Source organism: Camelina sativa, chromosome 20, assembly GCF_000633955.1.
Source record: "Camelina sativa cultivar DH55 chromosome 20, Cs, whole genome shotgun sequence".
Taxonomy (NCBI): Eukaryota; Viridiplantae; Streptophyta; class Magnoliopsida; order Brassicales; family Brassicaceae; genus Camelina; species Camelina sativa.
The window spans coordinates 4343596-4366511 of NC_025704.1; the positions used below are offsets into that span (position 1 = coordinate 4343596).

The 22916-nt window shown below is 32.2% G+C and overlaps 5 protein-coding genes across 5 annotated transcripts in view; all 5 read right to left on the reverse strand.

The window, feature by feature from the left end:
* LOC104769243 (protein DETOXIFICATION 26-like) overlaps positions 1-2803 on the reverse strand; it is a 9058-nt gene extending 6255 nt beyond the window's left edge. The window contains exons 1-8 of the mRNA XM_010493406.2: positions 2373-2803; positions 1999-2286; positions 1583-1836; positions 1365-1451; positions 1154-1210; positions 730-968; positions 530-648; positions 219-308 (exon numbers count right to left, since the gene is read on the reverse strand). Of these exons, the coding sequence (XP_010491708.1) occupies positions 219-308; positions 530-648; positions 730-968; positions 1154-1210; positions 1365-1451; positions 1583-1836; positions 1999-2286; positions 2373-2642 (1404 nt within the window). The 5' untranslated portion in view covers positions 2643-2803. The remainder of the gene's footprint in view (positions 1-218; positions 309-529; positions 649-729; positions 969-1153; positions 1211-1364; positions 1452-1582; positions 1837-1998; positions 2287-2372) is intronic.
* Positions 3778-7344, reverse strand: LOC104769245 (protein DETOXIFICATION 26-like). The gene is made up of 9 exons (XM_010493408.2): positions 6979-7344; positions 6604-6891; positions 5547-5800; positions 5357-5443; positions 5146-5202; positions 4769-5007; positions 4584-4702; positions 4332-4421; positions 3778-4072 (listed from the first exon to the last, which is right to left on the reverse strand). Exons 1-9 carry the CDS (start codon positions 7246-7248, stop codon positions 4016-4018), a joined length of 1461 nt encoding a protein of 486 aa, XP_010491710.1. The 5' UTR covers positions 7249-7344; the 3' UTR covers positions 3778-4015.
* On the reverse strand, positions 8376-9364 carry LOC104769246 (classical arabinogalactan protein 4-like). The gene has a single exon (XM_010493409.2). The coding sequence runs from the start codon at positions 9118-9120 to the stop codon at positions 8689-8691; it is 432 nt and encodes a 143-aa protein (XP_010491711.1). The 5' UTR covers positions 9121-9364; the 3' UTR covers positions 8376-8688.
* Positions 15024-17078, reverse strand: LOC104769247 (cyclin-D4-2-like). The gene is made up of 6 exons (XM_010493410.2): positions 16593-17078; positions 16370-16456; positions 16178-16276; positions 15887-16091; positions 15621-15748; positions 15024-15224 (listed from the first exon to the last, which is right to left on the reverse strand). The coding sequence occupies exons 1-6, from the start codon at positions 16842-16844 to the stop codon at positions 15072-15074; spliced, it is 924 nt and encodes a 307-aa protein (XP_010491712.1). The 5' UTR covers positions 16845-17078; the 3' UTR covers positions 15024-15071.
* LOC104769249 (14-3-3-like protein GF14 lambda) lies at positions 19488-21619 on the reverse strand. The gene is made up of 4 exons (XM_010493411.2): positions 21067-21619; positions 20710-20832; positions 19943-20059; positions 19488-19705 (listed from the first exon to the last, which is right to left on the reverse strand). The coding sequence occupies exons 1-4, from the start codon at positions 21550-21552 to the stop codon at positions 19685-19687; spliced, it is 747 nt and encodes a 248-aa protein (XP_010491713.1). The 5' UTR covers positions 21553-21619; the 3' UTR covers positions 19488-19684.

Below are 22916 nucleotides of genomic sequence, written 5' to 3' on the forward strand. Positions count from 1 at the left end.
AAAAAAAAAAAAAAAAAAAAAAAAAAAAAAAAACTTTATATTATCAACTTAGTAAAATTATAACGTCTGACAAGAATAAGATTCTTATTCATATATATATATAGGCTCTTTTTGTTGTTAAAAGTCTACTACTAATTATGTAAAAAAAATGGATTATAAAATCTTCAAATAGTATTAAAATGAAAAAGATATTTTGTAGTATTAATTCTTCTTGTTACCTCATGATCCCAGTCGCATCTTGCAGTGATGACTATTAATATCAACGTTTGAATAGCGGTTCCTCCGAATATCATACCGGCCCATATTCCCTGTCATCATCATTACAAAGGCATACACATATGTATATATTAGTTCATCTCCACAAATATTAAATATCAAAACAAAAATATAATTTGCCGACATCAAAAAAATTGCCGACTGCATCAAAAATTATCAAGATATTTTTTTTTTTTTTTGTTTAAATGCCGACTAAAGTATGTATTTAATTTTGAGTAAATATATAAAATAAATGGATTAAAACATGGGAAACCTTGACTCCAAAATTAAAAATCCAGTCCAAAGTAAGTCCACACGGAAGCCCGATAAGGTAGTAGCATGCCAGAGTTGTATATGCCACGTATGATTGCCAACCCGAACCAACCGCAACACCTTTTAAAATCAAATTAAAAAGAAAGTCCAAAGTCAACACTACTTCTGTTGACCCGGTTTACGAATATAATTGAAGCGTACCGGAAATAACTGGTTGCACACTGTTGAGAATAATAGTGAAGGCTAAGAGACCAGAAAGGTTATCAACTTCGTTTAAGACATCTTCACTTGAAGAAAATATCAAACCGATTTGGCCATGGAGAATTTGTACCAACACAGTGAAGAATAATCCGATAATCAACGATAGTGCGATGGACACAATCGTTGCAAATCTTGCTCCTTTGCCATTGCCAGCTCCTAGTTCGTTTGCCACTCGAACTCTGTAAACACAATAACTAGTATTTATTTGTACGATAACTATATATTCTCTTGTAAAGACATTTATGTGCATCTAAATCTAATCCCGAGTTTAATTATGTTAATGCATGTCAACAAAACATTAATTGGTGAACAATGAACAAGGTTGCAGCCTTTAATATATGTGCCATCAAAGAATGCAAGTTACCCTGTTCCCGCAAAGAATGCAAGTGGAATCATCATCTCCCAACTATTCACCGACATGCTAGCAAAAAAAAAAAAAGGTCCAGTACGTTAATAATGTATATTTATTCGGTAAAAACAGTAAAACTTACCAACAAAAAGCACAAACAAGAACAATGTTGATTGATGATTATAAGAAAAGCAAAAAAAAAAAAAAAGTAAAATATATGACGTACCATATAGATAAGGAGTCCACCGCAATTTTTGCATTTACTAGGTTTCCGGTCATCACGACTAGTATTTTGTAGTACCAATTCTCTAAGCTATATATTAGACCCAAAAAAAAGTATTGTAAGAAGTTGTTTCCGACTCATATAACTAAACTTGTAAAAAAAAAGAAAATATTGATATGAAACAATGGGGTTTTTTGTTTCAATTGTTTGACGAATGGTACCAAAGCATGATTCCGGAAGAGGCAGAAAGTTTTGTGAATTCCAAAAGTCCGGTGAAAGCTTCGGAGGAGAAGCCAGTCCAAGTGTCTGTACAACCGCCACGTGTGCTGTACACAAATAAGATGATAATGTTCAACCACCAAGGTACGTTCACACTAGCCATGGTCCCTACGATCCCGAGATTATAGCCATACACGAAGAACCAGCACACGAGAATATGAGCCGCAAGTGATACTCCAGCTGAAATTGCAATCACCTACTTAGACATATAATGAAAATGAGCAAACCAAACACATTTAGTTTTTATATATAGTACTAGCTAGCTTCAGACTGCTAGAGCCAATCTCAAAGTTTTCCACTCTACCAATTATTTAATAATCAAATTAAGACCACAATCTACGACCAATAAGTAACATACCTTGTTCTTGAGCTGACATTGTAGGAATCGGTTGAGAGGGAAAAAGAAGGCATAGGCGAAGTGGACGGGGATGACACAAAGGGCAATGCTCCCTGTTAGCTCGGCAATATCGTCACTCTGACCAATAAACTTAAGAATCGGCGTTGCGAATAAGTACATAGGAAGTAGCAAAATGCAACATAAGAATAGAATTATCCAACATCGCTGCATATATATTCCCAACATATAATATTTCCTCGCTCCAAACGCCTGACCGCATAATGTCTCCATCGCACTCGCCGTCCCAAGCTGCATAAACATTTTTTTTTTTTCTCATACTCATTAAACAATATAATATACAATCCCGAAAATGTATTCTAGTACTGTGCACATACGAGTAAACCGTAGTTGAAGCCGAGTGTGAAGTTGTTAATAATGGAGATGGCAGCGAGTTCAAGATCACCGAGATGACCACCGAAGGCTTGGGTAATGACGAGGATCGAGTTAGTAGCGAGTCCGGTAAATATGGCCGGTCCGACAATATACCATAGCTTCTTAGTCTCTGTCCATATTTCTCTCGTCACTCCTCCACCTTCCTCTGTCGCATTCAAGAGCGAAACAGTTGCTTCTTCTATTGCTTTTGATCCGGCGTCTTTCTTTTCCATCGCGGATCGTCTTTTTTTTTTTAAGAGAAAGGACGACTCTTAAATATGATAATATGGGAGTTGCTGGAAATGTGAATCGCTTCCGAAGTATTTGAGTTGAATTATATTTGTTCTTGATAACGGGTAAGTAAGCAATAGATATTGTTTCCCCTTTCATTCAAGTCTTTCTATATTAAATTTCCCTAACCAAATAAATTTGTTTTATGCATACTATTACTAGGTAACGACTAGTCGACTACCACATATATTTGTAATTATGCTTTGAGGGAAAAATCAAAAAATCATTTGTGGTTGTTGTTGTAGCTGCTTTTGGAACAAGAAGGGGGACCAAATTAAATATGAATAAAATAAAACAAAACAAAACTGAGTACAGCTAAAATGACAAGGAAAGACAGAGCCAGTGACTACGTTTGGTTGGAAATCAGTGCGATCAACTTTTTAGGTAATGATTTGGTAATTTTCAAAACAGACAGACAATTCGGAATTGAAAATAATCTAGGAGATTATTAATTACTTAGATTGATTGATAATAAATCACGTGGTTGAATTAATATGTTAAAACGTAATGTTTGTTAATCACCCATAAGTAAAAGAAACAGTTAACAATTTGCAAAACCAAATACAATAGATGAGTTCTGTACATAAGTCACTTTTTTAATGAATCTTACATCATTTCACTAGGTCCGTAAGTCTATTTATATCTGATGGTCGCTTTGTTACGTTTGGAAAATTTATTTACCGTCGCCATAAATCGCCACAAATTGTCATCTATATCCCGTCTCTACAAAAGCCCAATCGTTACAAGAAGAAACTTGTGGACTCAATTATTATTCTCTGCTTAACGATAACACATAACGAAAAAAAACATTAACCAAAACATAATAGTGCGCGCCAACATAATTGGGCTAGACTTAATTGGTCATATCGAACTAATTGGGCTAGACTTAGTTGGTCTCACTACGAACGTACGTAGGAGCTTAATGATTTAATTTGGATTTTGTCTTGGAATGTGTTTGTGTCATTTTGTTTTTTAATTGTGCTTGAATTCTTATTACATAAAGACAGGGAGAAGTGATTCTGTATGTAAATAACTTCTTATGAAATCTATGAAGCGAAAGTGTGCATAATTCTTCACTTGAAAAAACAAAAACAAATTTGGTCATCGATCCGGTTTGGGTTTAGAAAACCGAACCAAAGATATTACATCGATGTAGTAGTTGCCCATTTCAATCAATTATTAATCATATCATGTGAGATTGAAACGATAGGATATTAACGTTTGTTACTCAGTCTGAGTAACTCAGACAAAGACAATTTAAATTCATTGAAAGTATGCTAGAAAATAATTTTATATTATAATCAAAATACCAACTTCAGTTTCTTGCGTCAGGTACTGACCATTTTTGAATGCGCATACTTGCTTTATATGCCTGCAATGTTTAAACACACTGTGGTTAGTCACTTCATTGCCCCCACCCCCGTTATGGCCATATACAATCCCTCTAGATCAACAAGAGGTAAACCAAACAAAATCGTAGCCTTGACCCTTGACAGTAAAAAAAAGAAAAAAACTTAAAATTATAACGTCTTACAAGAATAATATTTCATATTCATAGGCTTTTTTGTTGTTCAAAATTACTATGAGTTAAAATGAAAAAGATATTTTGTAGTATTAATTCTTCTTGTTACCTCATGATCCCAGTCGCATCTTGTAGTGATGATTATTAATACCAACGTTTGAACTGCGGTTCCTCCAAATATCATACCGGCCCATATTCCCTATCATCATCACAAATGCATATTCAACTCCACAAATATTAAATATCAAAACAAAAAAAAAAATTTGTCGACATAAAAAAATTTGCCGACGTTTGATATAAAGTAGTAGTATGTAATTTAATTTTGAGGTAAATAAAAATAAATGGAGAAAACGTGGCAAACCTTGACTCCAAATTTAAAAACCCAGTCCATAGTAAGCCCAAACGGAAGCCCGATAAGGTAGTAACATCCCAGATTTATATATGCCACATAAGATTGCCAACCCGAACCAACCGCAACACCTAAATCAAATCAAAATGTCAACACTACTTCTGTTGACCCGGTTTATGAAAATAATTGAGGCGTACCGGAAAGAACTGGTTGCACACTGTTGAGAAGAATAGTGAAGGCTAAGAGACCAGAAAGGTTATCAACTGCGTTTATGACATCTTCACTTGAAGAAAAGAACGAACCGATTTGGCCGTGGAATATTACTACCAACACAGTGAGGACTAATCCGATAATCAACGATAGTGCGATGGACACGATCGTTGCAAATCTTGCTCCTTTCCCATTGCCAGCTCCTAGTTCGTTTGCCACTCGAATTCTGTAAACACAATAACTATTTATTTGTACCTATATTAATTCTTCTAAAGATATTATTTATGCGCATATAATCCCAAGTTTAGTTATGAACTTGTAATTATGATAATGTATTGGTGAACATGGTAATCTTAAAAGTTACCCGGTTCCCGCAAAGAATGCAAGTGGAATCATCAGCTCCCAACTATTTATCGACATGCTAAAAAAAAAAGAAGTTCAGTACGTACGTTAACAACTAGTTTATAATGTATATTTATTCGGTAGAAACAGTAAACTTCCCAACAAACTAATTAAAAGCACAAACAAGAACAATATTGATGGTTATAAGAACAAAAAAAAGAAAAATAACGTACCATATAGATAAGGAGTCCACCGCAATTTTAGCATTTACTCGGTTTCCGGTCATCAAGATTAGTATTTTATAGTACCAATTCTCTAAGCTATATCGGATAAAAAGTGTTGTAAGAACTTGTTTCCGATTCAAATATATAAAAAAAAAAAATTGTGAAACAAATTAATGGGATTTTGTTTGACGAATGGTACCAAAGCATGATTCCGGAAGAGATAGAAAGTTTTGTGAATTCCAAAAGTCCGGTGAAAGCTTCGGAGGAGAAGCCAGTCCAAGTGAGTGTACAACCGCCACACGTGCTGTACACAAATAAGATGATGTTGTTCAGCCACCATGGCACGTTCACACTAGCCATGGTCCCTACGATCCCGAGTTCATAGCTATACACGAAGAACCAGCACACGAGAATATGAGCCGCAAGTGATACTCCAGCTGAGATTGCAACCACCTACTCAGACATAATGAAAATGAGCAATCAAACGCATTTAGTTTTTATAGTACGTACTAGCTTCAGACAATATAATTCTTTTTTNTTTTTTTTTTTTTTTTTTTTTTTTAACATCTGACACTTCATTAGATAGTAAATAGTTGTTAAAAAAAAAGAATTATATTGTCTGAAGCTAGTACAAGCTGTTAACCAACCAATTTGGTGGTACTTTATATAATTCATACAAGGAATGAATAACACAAGCTTGTCGTGAGATTTTATCCGCTGCAGTGTTTTTTTCTCGATTGATGTGGTCTAAGGACGATTCTGGGAGTTTTGCTATCCAATGGCGAGAAGATAATTCTTATTTGTTATTTTTATCTTTTTGTAATTTTTCATTGTTACTAGTTTTTTTCTATAAATCACAATGTTTTATGGGTTTCTAAGGTTAGACGTTAACGTTTACGTTTCGATTAATAAAGATTTTATAGAGATCGATTCGATCTATATTTTCCCTTTATTTTCGGTACAATCAATCTTCACAAAGATCATAAAAACGTAGTTTCGTTCTCACGTTTCANTTTTTTTTTTTTTTTTTTTTTTATTCATGCAAAAAGTCAATAGATCTAATAAGTGAGAAACCTAAATAAATTTTTATGGCATTCCGAAAATCAATAGACTACCAATCTTCAAATAAAGGTTTTCACTCTACATTAAGCGGAGCTTTGTGTTTGGAACTAATATCAGTGTGGCCCACATGATTATTTTTCAAAGTTATTTAATAATCAAAGACCACAATCTACGACCAAGTAGTAGTAACATACCTTGTTCTTGCGCTGACATTGTAGGAATCTGTTGAGAGGGAAAAAGAAGGCAAAGGCGAAGTGAACGGGGATGACATAAAGGGCAGTGGTCCCTGTTAGCTCGGCAATATCGTCACTCTGACCAATAAACTTAAGAATCGGCGTGGCGAACACGTACATAGGAAGAAGTAAGATGCAACATAAGAAAAGAATGATCCAATATCGCTGCATATATATTCCCAACATATAATATTTCTTCGCTCCAAACGCCTGACCGCATAATGTCTCCATCGCACTCGCCATCCCAAGCTGCATAAACATTTTTTTCTCACAGATATTATATTAGAGTACAATACAATTAATTCACCCCGAAAATGTAATTTAGTGTGCACATACGAGTAAACCATAGTTGAAGCCGAGTGTGAAGATGTTAATATTGGAGATGGCAGCGAGTTCAAGATCACCGAGATGGCCACCGAAGGCTTGAGTAATGATGACGATCGAGTAAGTAGCGAGTCCGGTAAATATGGACGGTCCGACAATATGCCATAGCTTCTTAGTCTCTGTCCATATTTCTCTCGTCACTCCTCCACCTTCCTCTGCTGCATTCAAGAGAGAAACAGTTGCTTCTTCTATTGCTTTTGATCCGGCGTCTTTCTTTTCCATCGCGGATCGTCTTTTTTTTTTTTTAAGAGAAAGGATGACTCTTAAATATGATAATATGGGAGTTGCTAGCTCGAAATGTGAATCACTTCCGAAGTATTCGAGTTGAATTATAGTCTTTTTCTTGATAGCGGGTAAGTAAGTAAGCAATAAATATTGTTTTAGTATCCTGTGGTCCCCCCTTTCATTCAAGTCTTCTATATATATATTCAATTTCTCTAACCAAACTATCCATGGTTTTATTTTATGTAGGACACTGTGATGTCATGGCTTACAGCCTTACACAATAGTACTATATAACTTGGTTTTCTATTTACATGCATACTAGGTAACGACTACAATACAAATTTGTAATTATGCTTTGAGGGAAAAAATCATTTGTGGTTGTTGTTGGAACAAGAAGCTATTGCTCAGGCTGAGACCAAAATAAATATGAATAAAATAAAACAAAACAACTAAATAAATGACAAGGAAAGATAGTAGTGCCAGTGACTATGTTTGGTTGGAAATCAATGCGATCAACTTTTTTAGGTAAATGATTTGGTAATTTTCATTACAGACAGACAATTCGGAATTGAAAATAATCTTAGGAGATTATCACTTAGAGATTGAATGATAATAAATCATGTGGTTGAATTAAGATGTTAAAACGTAATGTTTGTTAATCACCATAAGAAAGGAAACAGTTCACAATTTGCAAAACCAAATACAGGAGATGAGTTTCTTCTTGTAATGGAATGCTAATGAATTAGTGTTCTCTGCCAAACGTTCACAACGTTAACACATAACAACAAGGAACCTAAAACATTAACCAAAACAAAAAGTGTGCGCCAACACAACTGGGCCGGACTTAGTTGGTCATATCGAACTAATGGGCTTTTTGTAATGTTGTTATCCGGAGGCTGCAGTTTTAGCGTGTTTTATTTTTACTGAAAATGCCTTTTCAATATTTGTTCATTTGACAGACAGATAATTAATTAATTACGTCAACTTAATGATTTCGATCGATCTTAAGCAACACCATGAGTTTTCTTATTATAATTCCTGATCCTAAACGATATTTTTTACGTTTTTTTCGGACTAGACAGGAAATTGATCTGTGGAACTTTGTTTAAACGAAAGAATAATAAAATTATTTAAGCATTTGGATATACACATAAACAGATTCCACCTCTAACATATTAACGTATAGATCACATAATATATGAAACCCCCCTTTCCATTCCAATGGTAAATTACACGTGTCAACATTCCACTAGTATCCACCAAGATAATAATTACTTTTTCCACGTTCCGACATACCCGAAAGCATAATAATAAAAAATTGTAACGATGAAAAATAGTGAAACACGAAAATATAAATCAAATTCTCACATAACACCAAAGATTTGAAATAATTGAGGGAAAATGTAAAAAAAAAAAAAAGAACGAACGAAGAAGTTATCAAGCCAAAACGGCGGCGTACATAATAGCGGCGAAGGCGGTTCCGGCGAAGAAAGCCTTGTTGGAGAAACCGGCGCTTGGGGCAGCTGCTTCATCTGAAGGTCCTGGAGCATTGCTTGGGCTCACGGAGGGACCTTCTGGTGCTGGTGGAGAGGCGGAGGGAACATCAGCAGGAGAAGGAGCAGCTGATGGTGGGGTAGTGGCAGGGGCTGGGGTTGCGGCAGGTGGTGTAGTGGTGGTTGGGGCTGGGGCAGCGGCTGGTGGTGGGGTGGCCATTGGAGGAGGAGTTGCAACTGGAGGAGGAGTTGCGGGAGGAGGAGTGGCGGCCGGTGGTGGAGGAGTGGCGGTGGGAGTAGGAGCAGGGGCTTGAGCGAGTGCTGAAGTGGCGAATAGAGCCAACATCAAGAAAACTTGGACGATCTTGGAACCCATATCTCTCTCTTTCTTTCTCTTGAGAATGCTTCTTCTTCTTTAGGTTTCAAGACTCAAGAGTGAGAGAGATTATGAGAGTACAGAGAGTTGTGAAGGTGAGGAGAAATGGAAGAGATGTATAAAAAGGACCAAATTTTACATAATTATTTCGATTTAATTAAGCAAGATTCCTAAAAATCTTTTTTATTATACTTATTATTAATTAAAGTATTTTATTTGCAGACTAACATGCAAACGCATAATTGGAACATGGGGTTTGCCTATCTTTCTACTCTCCGAGGCCGAAGCATTAATATGTATTTGAAAATTCTCTAGTTATTAATATAATTGGATAGTATTAGTTACTAATTAGACTATGTTTATGATGCTTAATAAGCGTATATTACATACTGTTAAGGTAAAATTGTTTTACATATGGAAAGTTAAAACATCGAAATTTAGGCGGATTAACATCTTAGTATTGTATTGACTTTCCTTAATATACAATCCACAATCATGAATTAACGTTAGCATAAGAGAAATTAATCATGATTAGGTGAATAAATTTTGGACTTATCGACCTGTGATTGGATGGTGAATATAATTGGAGAGAGAATCCGATATTTGTAATGATAATATATAAAATGTTATTTTTTTTGGGTGGGAATATAGAAAATGTTATACAGTATGTTAGGCAAAGCAAAACTAAGTCTATGAGACATAGCAAATGTGGGGAGACAGCTAACATGTTTGGTTCAAGAACCAAAAGAGTTGCAACTTCGCATGTCTTTCTGTCTACTTGATCCAACTGTTATTTTAATTCGATATGACCCTTCTATTTTCTTCTAATGTACTGTTTTATATTTTTTTTAGGGCAAAAATATTGGTAGAATAGTAAAGAAATGTGAAACAAATTGTGATAATCATTAAACCCATGTGCCTGACCCTGTGATAGATCATTGGATTAGTGTTTGTGATTATATATTATTGGTGTTGTTACCGTTGTACATTTGCTAATATACCCGTTGGAAAGAGCTGTCAGTGCATTTAAATTATAAATATAAGATAACAAGAAAAATATGTATATAAAACAAGACTTTGTTGATAGCCTGTAAAGGCTATGTCGACAGTGATTCAGAAGGTATAAGGTAAGGTGTCCTTTTTAAAAAGTTTTGTTATATCTCGATCGAATGTTTAATTAGTGAATCATAGGTGGCATTTTTATGGCTAATTGATGTGATATAACATCTATTATTTCTCAAAACAATAGTATAACCACACAAAAAAATCGAATTAGCTAAAATGTTATTATTACACCAAAACAGTCCTTTTTAAGATACACAAATTGATATAAGTCACTACTATATTTTTTAAAAATTTGTTGTTTGATGTAAAAGAAATTTCGTATTTTTAAATAAATAGTAGAGAAACCAATGTGATTATGAGCTGATGATTTTCATCAAAGAAAAATCAAAGTGTCAACGAATGTAAAATTCATAATGCTCCTGTATCCCCAAACAACGTACAAGACGATTTCATTGTGTTTATCATCAGGTAGGTTACCCCTTTGTCCAAAACAAAATCATCAGGTTACACCCAAATAATCATAATATCAGGTTAATATTGGTTTAGGACTAAACCAACCTCTGGTTCTCGTCATTTTTTTCAATAATACAATTACGAGGCTTTAAGTTTAAAACCAACTCATTAAACAGAGGGACCATGCACAATTTTTCTCAGTGGGGTTTTAATCTAGTTGACTATTGTAGATTATAGAACACCCAACTTTAAAATTGAAAAATAAGTGTTTCGGAGATATTATACATATTTTGAACTTTGACTCGAAATCTCTTGGTTATAAAAGAAACAGAAAATAAAGATTTTTAAATTTTTTGTTCAAATTGTCAAAATTTAAATCCGGATAATAATAACACTATCCACACGAATTATAAAACTTACATGTGCCAATAATCATATATATAAAAGTAGAGTTCCAGTCTTTCCTTATTGGTCCACTTGGCAATACAATTTTAACAAAAAAATATATATTAATACACAAATTTAAAAACAATTAATTTTCATATTTAACTCACATAATATAAAACTGAAATCCTTATAGTTTCTCCCTATAAATTATGCATTAACTTTATTTCTCCACTAAGTTGTATTAATCAATTGTATTAAAACAAAACAATAAATTAGAATTGTAACTCTCATTTTTCTAAATATAATTTTTCATCATTTCTCTTCCTATAAATACTCATTATCTTATTCTCTTAGTCTATCACTCTTTCATTCTCTCATCTTCTTCCACTACTCTCAAATCTCTTTTTTGTTTTGTTTTGTTTTGTTTTGTATTTTTTTTGTTATTGTTGTTGTATGGGTTATAAAAAATCAAATCAAATATCATTGTAAAAGCTTAGTTTTAGAGTTTGTATGATATGTATATCTTATATATTTATTTTAATCTTTTAAAATGTTTATCTCCATTTTCTATTTTATATTAACATCTTATAAGTCATTATTTTCATACTTCCTTACAATATTCACCACACAATAAGATCATAAAGTTGAAATGATCCATATGTAATTATCTATTATGTCTCTGGTTATCTCACATATTCATGTATCATTTTAAATAATTTATAAAGATCAATATAATATTTAAAGATCAATATAATTATCCATTTATCCATTTATAAAGACTATTTTGTTTTGTGATCCAATTGTTAAATCTGCAGAGATCAATATAATATATATTTTTTTTTTATGATTTGAGGTTTTTGAAAACAAAAAGAACATAATTAAACAATTGGTTTTTTGTGTCTTTAATCAAAATAAAAAATGATCCAAAAAACAAAACATATTCAACTGGAACTTAAATATAAAAATAAAATATAATTTTAAAAATATCATTTCACTAAATTCTCTAAAGATGAAACCATTAGTATGAAATCTAGCACTATAAATTAAATTGATGAGTAAAAACCAAAAAAATATAAGTTATCCTTGGGATTTTAAAAATTATTGAGATTGAAGAATTCATATAATTTTATAAGAAAACTAATTTAGTTTGTCACTTAAAAAGTAATATTTTTTATTTTGAAATATTATGTGTAAGTGTTGAGTTTATATCAACAAACAACCAAATCATGTGAATTTTGATTCAGCCACTTGGTATTCCTTTTATTTTAGGTTATAAAAAATTAAAATATTTATTTATAATTAAAGACATGTAACTCCATTTAACTCAAATGTAACTCCTATCCAATAATTGTACATTAATTCATTCCTCCTACTAACTTATTATCTTTCAAGAGAAATTATTTTTGGTTAAATTTTAATATTTTTTATTTATTTTGGTTGGCTAAACTTATATTCATATTTTGGTTGGCTAAATTAATATATTTCTCATGTAAAATTATTGTTTATAATATATTTCTCATTTCAAAGTTTAAAGCAATATATCATATATATAAAAGTAAGGTTTTGGTCTCTCCTTATTGGTTGATTTTCATTTAATGTTTTCTAATTTTTTTTTATTTTTTTATTTGCTTTCTAATTGCTTTAAACAATATTTAAGATCCAATAAACACAATACATTTAACTCACACATTAAAATAAAATTATAACTGAAAATAAAATAAATTATGCATTAATCATATTCTACCACTCAATTTTATTCAAACACAATAAATTACTATTGTAACTCCATAGTTCTAAATGTAACTTCCATCATTTCTTATCATATAAATAAGCATTCTCTCAATCTATCATTCTCTCATATTGACATTCTTTTACTATCTCATTTTCACATTCTCTCATTCTCTTCTACAATACCTCAAATCATTTTTCTTTTTTTTTTGTTATTTTTGATTTCTTATTTTTGTTGTATGGGTTTTAAAAAAAAAATGAAATATCATTGTAAATTGTTAATGCTAAATTTTAATTTTAGAGACTACATGATATATATTTTACATTGTTTTTATTTTAAAAGATTTATCTCCTTTATCTAATTTGGATTATTATCTTATAAGTAATCATTCTCTCTTCCTCTCCCACCAATATCAAATGTTGTTATATCTCATATGTGTTGTAAGAGTTTGATTCTATATTTTAATTTAGAAAGTATTATATATATATAGATATTACATTGTTCTATTTTTTAAAGATTCATCTCCATTATCTAATTTGGATTACCATCTTATAGTAAACATTCTCTCCTCCTCTCCTACCAATATCAAATGTTGTTATATCTCATATGTGTTGTAACTTGTAAGAGTTTGATTCTATATTTTAATGTAGAAAGTATTATATATATTTAACATTGTTTTCAATTTTTATTTTATTTATATAAAAAAATATTTCTTTTATATTTCTTGCCTTTCTAATCTATTCATATTTTATTTTTAAATTTGCATAGTTAAATTTAAATTCACATATGTTGGTTTTAACAAAACAATCAACTTTATTTGAGAATTAGATGTTCCTATTCATTTTTAAACGATCAATGTGTAACATATAAGCATTTTGTCTTGCAATCACAAGTTCCATTTCCATTGCTTAACTCCATGGTTAAACTATAATATATGTTGTCCTATTTGTAGGAATAACAACATACTTATTTAATTTATTTAAAAGAGCAGATGATTAAACGAAATAAACATTTCTCCAAATTTTATAATTCAATCAGTGAGTGTACTTATTACTTTGAAAAACTTTTACATTGAAGTTCATAAAATCATATAAGAAAACTAAAATACTATATCACTTCAAATTTGGAAGGAAACACTTGGTATTCCTTTTAAAAAAAGTCAAGACACATATAAAAATTTATTAATATTTAACTCACTTTAAAGACATTAAAGGTCATTTAACTCAAAAATAACTTCTATCCAATAATTTCATACAATCCTCCCATAAATAAAAATATATATATATATGTTCAAGATTGTATTTAAATATTACATAATTTTTTAGTTAGCTAAATTTATAGTCACATATATACAATATATATACATAAGAATTTATATTACTTATTAACACCATAATTCGACCAATTATTTGCTTAACTCAATATTGGTTTCAAAGCCAACTAAAGAAACACAGAAACGATCTTATTGATATTAGACCAAAACATGGGCATACAAACATAATCACTTACACGGAAGATATTTAAAAAAAATAACTTATTATTACAACATCAACGTATGAAGGGTTTACATAAGCAGTTAATTAAAAAATCTATAATACAATAAATGTATTGGAAACAATATCAGTCAATGATAAGATTGGATCCTCAAAAGCAAGAAACAACAACTTCATAATTCATAAAAAATAAACGCCACAATTATACACATCTGAACGAAATGGTATAAATATATAGTGTATAAATAAAAGTGACGGAAAAACCCGTATATGCCTAATTAAAATGAAATAATACAAAAAAAATGAAAAAGATATAAAAAAATAAGAAAATACCAACTACACCACAACCCACGCGTTGCGTGGAGAAGCACCTAGTGTTAGAAAAATAAAGTAGTAGCGTGGGGAAGCACCTAGTGTTAGAAAAATAAAGTAGTAGTCCTCGCCCAAACAGATAGAAGAATCTAGTAAAATAAACATAGAACTGGGCTCATGGGCTAGAATTTAAAGCCCATTAACTACAAACTTTTTTGAAAGGTCTTTGTTTGCCGTACGAAAGTCAACTCTCTATCTCAACCGTGTCAGTTTTTTTCCCTGGCTCTTATATTTGGCGGGAACTAAATAATAAATAGTCTGACCACACTTATAAACATAACCATTTTACCATTTAACAAAGAAAATACTGTTCATATTTATTTCTCTTATTGAAAAATAAAATCTGCAATTTTTTTCTGACTTTTTTGTTTTTTATTTTTCTTTTATCGATGAAAAATTTAATTAAAACATTTTAAAAAGATAGAAAAACAGGAAAAAAAAGAGAGGAGAAATTAGGAAAGAGAAGTGAGGGAGGAAGAAACAGAAGAAGTAGAAAGAGAAGGAGAATAGAGAGTCTTGAATGGTAAGACTACATTATTAGGGGTTTGTGAACATGAAGTTGACACATCTCTTTCTATCATTTCACCAATCTTCTTCACTCTCTCCTGCATATACACACACACACACTAACTCACTCAGATACAAAAACAAAACTGAAACAAAGATATCAAAACAGACAAAGCTTGAGCCCTTTTTTTTGGTCCCTTTGAGGACCCAAGTAAGTCATCTAGTTTGATTGTAATCAGATTCTGAAGTGAGAAAAACAAAACAAAAATAACATTTTTACCAACATGTGAATGTGTCACGAGACTTCAAAGTTGAAAAGCCTATAATTGAGTTGGTCTTTTTTCTTTTGTTGGGTCTAGTTTTGGGGTATTCAAACAGAGGACATAAATAGACAACGTGCATTAACGTATGCATTTATCTATGTATATGTATGACACAGAATGACTGAAACACCAATTTTGTAAATGAAAGAGACTTTTGGTGACTTTACTTACCATTTCAAGGTGTGAGAAGAAAGAAGTGAAGGAGAATTTGTCAAACTGTAATGTGTTATGTTCTCCAGAAACAGAAAGAGCAACTGCAGCAGCAATCTCTGAAGCTCTATACTCCAAGAAGTCAATACCTGCCAACACACATCACATTATATTCACAACTACCATCAATCATTTTCAACACAAAAGTCCACAAAGCCCCATACTCCATAAGCAAAACTGAGGTTTAAAAAAACTAAATTCCAATGAAAAAAGGATAAACCTTTCACCTTTGGTTGTGTTGGCTATCACTTGTAGTGATCTGGACAACAATCTGCTAGGTGGTTCTTGATCATATCCATTGATCTTACTCAGGAAGTATCTAATGTAAGAGCACGGCGTCACTGCTCTTAACCTCCATCTCAATACGCTCAACATCAAAAGTTCCATTCTTTGGATTGATTTAGGCTCAAACACAAACAGGGGATCTCCAACCTATCAATGTTATCATCATTACCAAAATGTTAACTTTTGTTATAAAACTACAAACTAGTGACATGACAAGGGGAGATTAACAGAACCTGCAGATGTATTAACTCTGGAACAATGGTTTCCTCTATTTTGGCTGCCAATGACAAACAAGCCACAGCTAACAGCTGTACTGTCCAAGCTTTTCCACTCTGCAGAAGAATCATAAAACCATTTCAATCGACAACCAAAGGGACTATAAAATCTTAAAGCCAGGGATGATGATGAGTTTATATCTGACTTACAGGCAAGTCATGAACAGATAAGAAACGATCCAAGTAGTTAACTGCTAGACATATACACAATGGTCCAAACTTAAGCTCCTCACAAGCCTGTAAATAATCAAAAGACATAATATTTTTAGATCAAACATAAGGCAAAAGTCATGTCTTTTTCAGATCACATTATTTATTGACTTGGTAAGAATTGAGTCAACAGAAGAAGAGGAAGAAAAAATAAATTTCTGACCTTCCAAATCCAGTCAAGGGCTTGACTTCTGACAGTCAAATCCAAATCACCAGTTCTGAGTCTGTTGAGGTAATCATCTCTCGGAGAGTGTTGTCTCTGTTTCTCAATCATCTCTAGAATGATCTCTTCGCTCTCCGGAGGGAAACCCATCTGAAAAATCGAGCTTGTGTCGACAAAATTGCTCTTCTTCTCATCATCAAAATTGATGGTCTCTGAAGAGAGGAGGAAATTTGGTTCTACAAATTCTGCCATTAACAATAGCGTCAAAAATTGTTGCTTTTTCGATCTATACAAATTTTACTGTTACAGGATTTGGAGGAACAAACACAAAAAAAAAAAAAAGAATCGTTTTTATAGTATAGAGATTGAACTGAAGAAAAAGATTTTGGTCTCTGTTTTTTATGGATTTTTTTTTTGTTTTGTTTTGTTTTTGCTGTTGGTAGAATTTGCTTTGGGGTCAAAAATAAATAAAGAAAGAGAGAAGAGCTTTTAATATTTGAGGAAGAGATGAAAAATGTGATTTTTTTTGTTTTGTTTTGGTAGGAGAGGAAATGTGAACAAAAGATGAAAATATGAGAAAATTCAAATCATTTATCATCAAGGAAATAAATATTCTGTTCATAAGTAAACTAATTAGGAAAATTTTTATGTGATTTGGGTCAATGGTTGATCTTTATTTCTTATAAATTTGAGTCTTTAAAATAATTTTTTATAACAACTAAGATATTCGTTCTTTTATAGTCTGCAAATGCGACGAACCATATGCGTTTCTAAATTAAGATTTTTTAATGAGTCTTGGGTTACTTCTTGATAAAATTTATGTTTTTTTGTTTTATGTAATGATTATTGCCAATTAAACTTTTTATTTCTTATAATTTGAGTTTTTGAGATTATTTTGTATAACAACCAAGATATTCGTTCTTTTATAGTCAGAAAATACGACGAACCATATGCATTTTCTAAATTAAGATTTTTTAAATGAGTTTTGGATTACTCGTCGATACATTTTATGTTTTTGTTTTATGTAATGATTATTGCCAATTAAATTTTTTATTTCTTATAATTTGAGTTTTTGAGATTATTTTGTATAACAACTAAGATATTCGTTCTTTTATAGTCAGAAAATACGACGAACCATATGCATTTTCTAAATTAAGATTTTTTAAATGAGTTTTGGATTACTCGTCGATACATTTTATGTTTTTGTTTTATGTAATGACTATTGCCAATTAAACTTTTTATTTCTTATAATTTGAGTTTTTGAGATTATTTTGTATAACAACTAAGATATTCGTTCTTTTATAGTCAGAAAATACGACGAACCATATGCGTTTTCTAAATTAAGATTTTTTAAATGAGTTTTGGATTACTCGTCGATAAATTTTATGTTTTTGTTTTATGTAATGATTATTGCCAATTAAACTTTTCATTTCTTATAATTTGAGTTTTTGAGATTATTTTGTATAACAGCTAAGATATTCGTTCTTTTATAGTCAGAAAATACGACGAACCATATGCGTTTTCTAAATTAAGTTTTTTTATATGAGTTTTGGATTACTCGTCGATAAATTTTATGTTTTTGTTTTATGTAATAATTATTGCCAATTAAACTTTTCATTTCTTATAATTTGAGTTTTTGAGATTATTTTGTATAACAGCTAAGATATTCGTTCTTTTATAGTCAGAAAATATGACGAACCATATGCGTTTTCTAAATTAAGATTTTTTAAATGAGTTTTGGATTACTCGTCGATAAATTTTATGCTTTTTGTTTTATGTAATGAATCATTACTAATGATGATTAAACCAATGATATTTGATGTAACTATTTTTGCAAAGCTAAAGCTATATAAACCACAAATATTGTTGACTTTGCAATTCAAAATATAATATGTAATTTGATTTTGGTAAATAAATAAATAAATTATATTGAATTATTTAATATTTATAATACCAAAATATGATGAAGATAATGAACAAAAAGTACTAATTTACTTAGTAAGTTGCATTTTAAAAATTTTAGTAGGCTTATAAACAAGTACTTACAATCATATTTATCTAATCATCAGAATCGTACCAAGTTCCAACCTTGGAGCTTGAGGCCACAATCTTTTTTTTAATGCATATAAGGACTAAGGTTTATGTCATATCATATATGTAATCACTATAGATAGCATTGGACTCTTATCTCAAGTCTTTTCGGCCTTTCAATAGAAAATGTCATTTGCTGAATATTACATTAATACTTTGAAAAGAACTGAAAAGCAATACTCGAAGAAAAGAACTGAAAACCAAAAATTGAAGATAAGAAATCCGTAGTTTCCTACAAAATAATACCACTACTTTATAAAAGCCATATACTAAATTCAAGAATTTGCATCTTTAAAATCATAGAAAAACTTTTTAAACATGACAAACTTTACATAGTTTTGTAATGAACGTGGACTGGAATCACGTGTGAGCGAGCAACTTTGGTTTTAACAGTATCTTTCTCTGAAAAGATTGGTTGGAGAAAAGAAAAGTTGAAGCGCAATATATGAGAAAACTATTCTCTGTCTCAGAAATCGACCAAAGACTGTTATTTTATACTTAGTTTCATGCATGCAATGCACAGACAAAGTGGTCCAAGTACACTTTTGATGTTTTGCATCTCTTTGTGTAATGAGATTCGACTTCTTTTATGCGTGTGTGCATGTCTATGGTCGCACTCTTCCACAATTTATGTTGCACAAATTTCCTTGCTTTGACTGGATTTTTTTATCTAGGCAAAAAGATTTGACGTTTTTCTTTATTCACACCAACAACAAAAAAAACTACGATTTGAGGTTTCCAAATTCAAGCAGAGGAGAGAGCATAGAAGGATCATAATTTAACTAGAGTCACCTAAGGAGAAAGTGGTTTTAAGGCTTGAGCAGAGTCAAGAGACAATAAATATTAAGAGAAAAGAGGTTTAGTAGAGAAGATAAATCATCAAGCTGTGCACAATCATAATCATCATAAACACTTAAATAATTTTTCACATTGAGCAAAGGTTATGGGGATTTTGAGATCGATTTGGTGGTGGAAACACTCTCCCCCCTTCCTCTAAATTCTCACGCCTCGTCCATCTGCTCCTGAACATAGAGAGTAGAAATAACTCAGCACACAATGTTTTGTGGTTGTTTCAGTTTTCAGATATTGTTCGATGTCTCTATATGATGCATCTGATTACAGATATCAAGCCCGGTTCGGATTTTGATGAAAACTCTAATCACACTAAGATACAATTTCTCAAAGTGAAGGACAATCAAGGGGTATGTAGTAATATGGAGGGTAAAATATAGAGGTGCAGAATAAACAAATGTGAGTACCTGCATATCGGAGGTCCAAAGGGTTAGATTGTCCCTCAACAGCTGCATAATGAGAGTGCTGTCTTTGTAGGATTCCTCTCCCAGTGTGTCGAGCTCAGCAATGGCTTCTTCAAAAGCCTACAATCGTGAATCCAGCATAAAAAATTAGAATGCCCCCACAATGATAAAATCTGCATTACTAAATCTTTTTAATAGATAATGAACGAAAAATTCTAGTTCAAACAGAATGGATCAAAGATTTTGCTCATTATAAATGTCTGTAATTCTTAAAAAGAAGAGAAACTTTGATAAAGAAAGCTGATGTAAAACGAAGCACACAATGGATCAAAGATCAGTTCTTAATCGAACAAAACAACTAAAGAAAAACAAGGTACAACAGAAATAGTCAACCAATGGTCAATCCTGTTAGTCAAAACATCAAGCAATCTCATTCAAAGTGATCCAAAATGAAACACAAAGGGCCAAAGATTGAGTGATCCAAAATGAAACACAAAGGGCCAAAGATTTGGTTCTTCATCCAACAATACATCTTAAGAAAGAAAGAGGTACAACAAGACTAGTCAACCAGTGGTCAATTCTCTTAGTCAAAACATCAAGTAAGAAACATGAGAATACTCAGGTCAATGACTTGTATTTGTTAACATAAGAGAAAACATCAAGCTATAGAAAACAGGAGAAAACAAAACTCATATACCATAAAGCAAAAAAAGGTACTCTAACTTGACACTTAAGAAGTGAAAAAAAAAAGAAACAAGAAGAGTAGTAACCTGTTTAGCCATGTTACAAGCTTTGTCTGAAGAATTGAGAATCTCATAGTAGAACACTGAGAAATTCAGAGCCAGACCAAGCCTTATCGGATGAGTAGGCGCCATATCCGCAGCTGCTATATCCTTCAAAAAACATCACATCACATAAAAAAAAAAGAGACAAATCAATCTCCATCACAGTTTCAAAATCCAATAAACAAGTTAACATAACAGTCTTACTTTCTCAAAGACTAAAATAAAGCATAGAAAGCTCAATTCCAGGCTACTATTTCTAGATCAGGAACTAATTACTAGATTTGGAATATATTACCATTACAAGAAACAAAACCTAAAAATCTCCAAATTAAAAAACCAAACCTGAGCAGCTTTGTAAGCGAGCATGGTATCTTCAGCAGCAGTTTTCCTCTCATCACCAGACTTGAACTCAGCCATGTAACGATGATAATCACCTTTCATCTTCAAGTAAAAAACCTTAGACTCACTCGCTCCAGCAGACGGGATCAGATGCGAGTCAAGTAGCTTAAGGATCCCAGAGCAGACGGATGAAAGCTCAGTCTCCACTTTAGATCTGTAATCCTTGACGAGCGAGACGTGATCCTCGTTCTTCCTGCTCTCTTCCTTCTGCTCAATCGATGACACGATCCTCCATGCGGCGCGTAGAGATCCGATCACGTTTTTGTAAGCGACCGAGAGGAGATTCCTCTCTTCGACGGTGAGCTCTTCGGCGGGAGTAGCGCCGGTGACTAGCTGTTCCATGAATTGAACCATCTCTTCGTAACGCTCTGCTTGCTCGGCGAGTTTCGCCATGTACACATACTGGTCTCTGCCTAATGTCGCCGCCATTAGAGAGAGAAAGAGAGAGAGAGAGAGAGATTTGTTTTTTTTTTTTTGGGGAAATTTGAAGAAATTGGGAAAAATAAAAGAGAGAAGAAGAATAAAGGGAAAGAGTCAGGTGGGCTTTATTAAAAAAATAAAAATTGTATTTAACCCACGCGCGCGTGCGTTTCAGTTTTGATTATACGATGTCGTTTGAGGCTGTAGGGTTTTGTAGAGTTAAGCGAGTGGAGTGTTCTGACGCGTGGGAATTGTAGGGAGGGTTTGGAGTTTGTGATAAGAGCGAGTGAATGGACGATAATAATTTTTGGGAATTTTGTTTAATGTACCGCATTCCCTACAAAACTTTCTAAGGGGGTGTTATTCAACAAAGTTTTTAATGGATTTAAAATATTAGTAGATTTTAGAGTCTAATGGTTTTGTAAATGAATTGAACGTGGATTTGGATCTCATTAGTGGATTTGAAAAACATTATTANTCTTCTTCTTCTTCTTCCCGTGAACCATTGATAGAAAGAAACAAATTTGCAGAGACAAAGAGATTTCAATTCTGTTTTGACAAAGAAATTAATAACCCAAGAACTGTCATTGATTCGCCTTTTTCTTTTTTAATGTCTGCTCCGTCGTCATCTCATCTAAGATTTTTTGTAAAGTCGTATTTTTTTTTCTGTTTTTCAAATTTTATCTTTTGGTATTCTTTAAGAATATTTCCATCTGGGTTTATGTTATTGAAGCACTTGGTGTTTGAATTCCTTATCGAGACCTGTAAAATTGGGCGTTTTCAAGTTTTCATATTACCTCAACTTGGGTATTGATTAAAGGGGGGTTTTAGGTGTTTAATTTTTGCTAAATTGTGTAAACTATTTGATTTGTTGAGCTTTGATGATGCTTACTTGCTTAGGAAACGAAACTGATTTTTCTTATAAATGGTTCGTCGAGTCTAAGGGGGTGTTATTCAACAAAGTTTTTAATGGATTTAAAATACTAGTAGATTTTAGAGTCTAATGGTTTTGTAAATGAATTGAATGTGGATTTGGATGTCATTAGTGGATTTGAAAAACATTATTGATGGTTTTGAAAGTCATTACTAGTGGACTTTTTTTTACTTTTGAAGGTAAATAAAAAAAATAGAACTTATCCATAAATTGGGTTGTGAATTAAAACCACATTAATAAACTAAATTATTAAAATGGCGGACCTAATCGTCTCCTCCGTCGAGTCCTTGTTCGAAGTCCATCGGTGCGAGTAATCTCCGGCACAACACAACAACAGATAGAATCGGAACGCTCGGCCTGTATTTCGCCACAATCTCCACCGTGTAACCTCCCTTGGTGGGAACCACAATCGCAGCCGCACATAGACTTCTATCCGTCG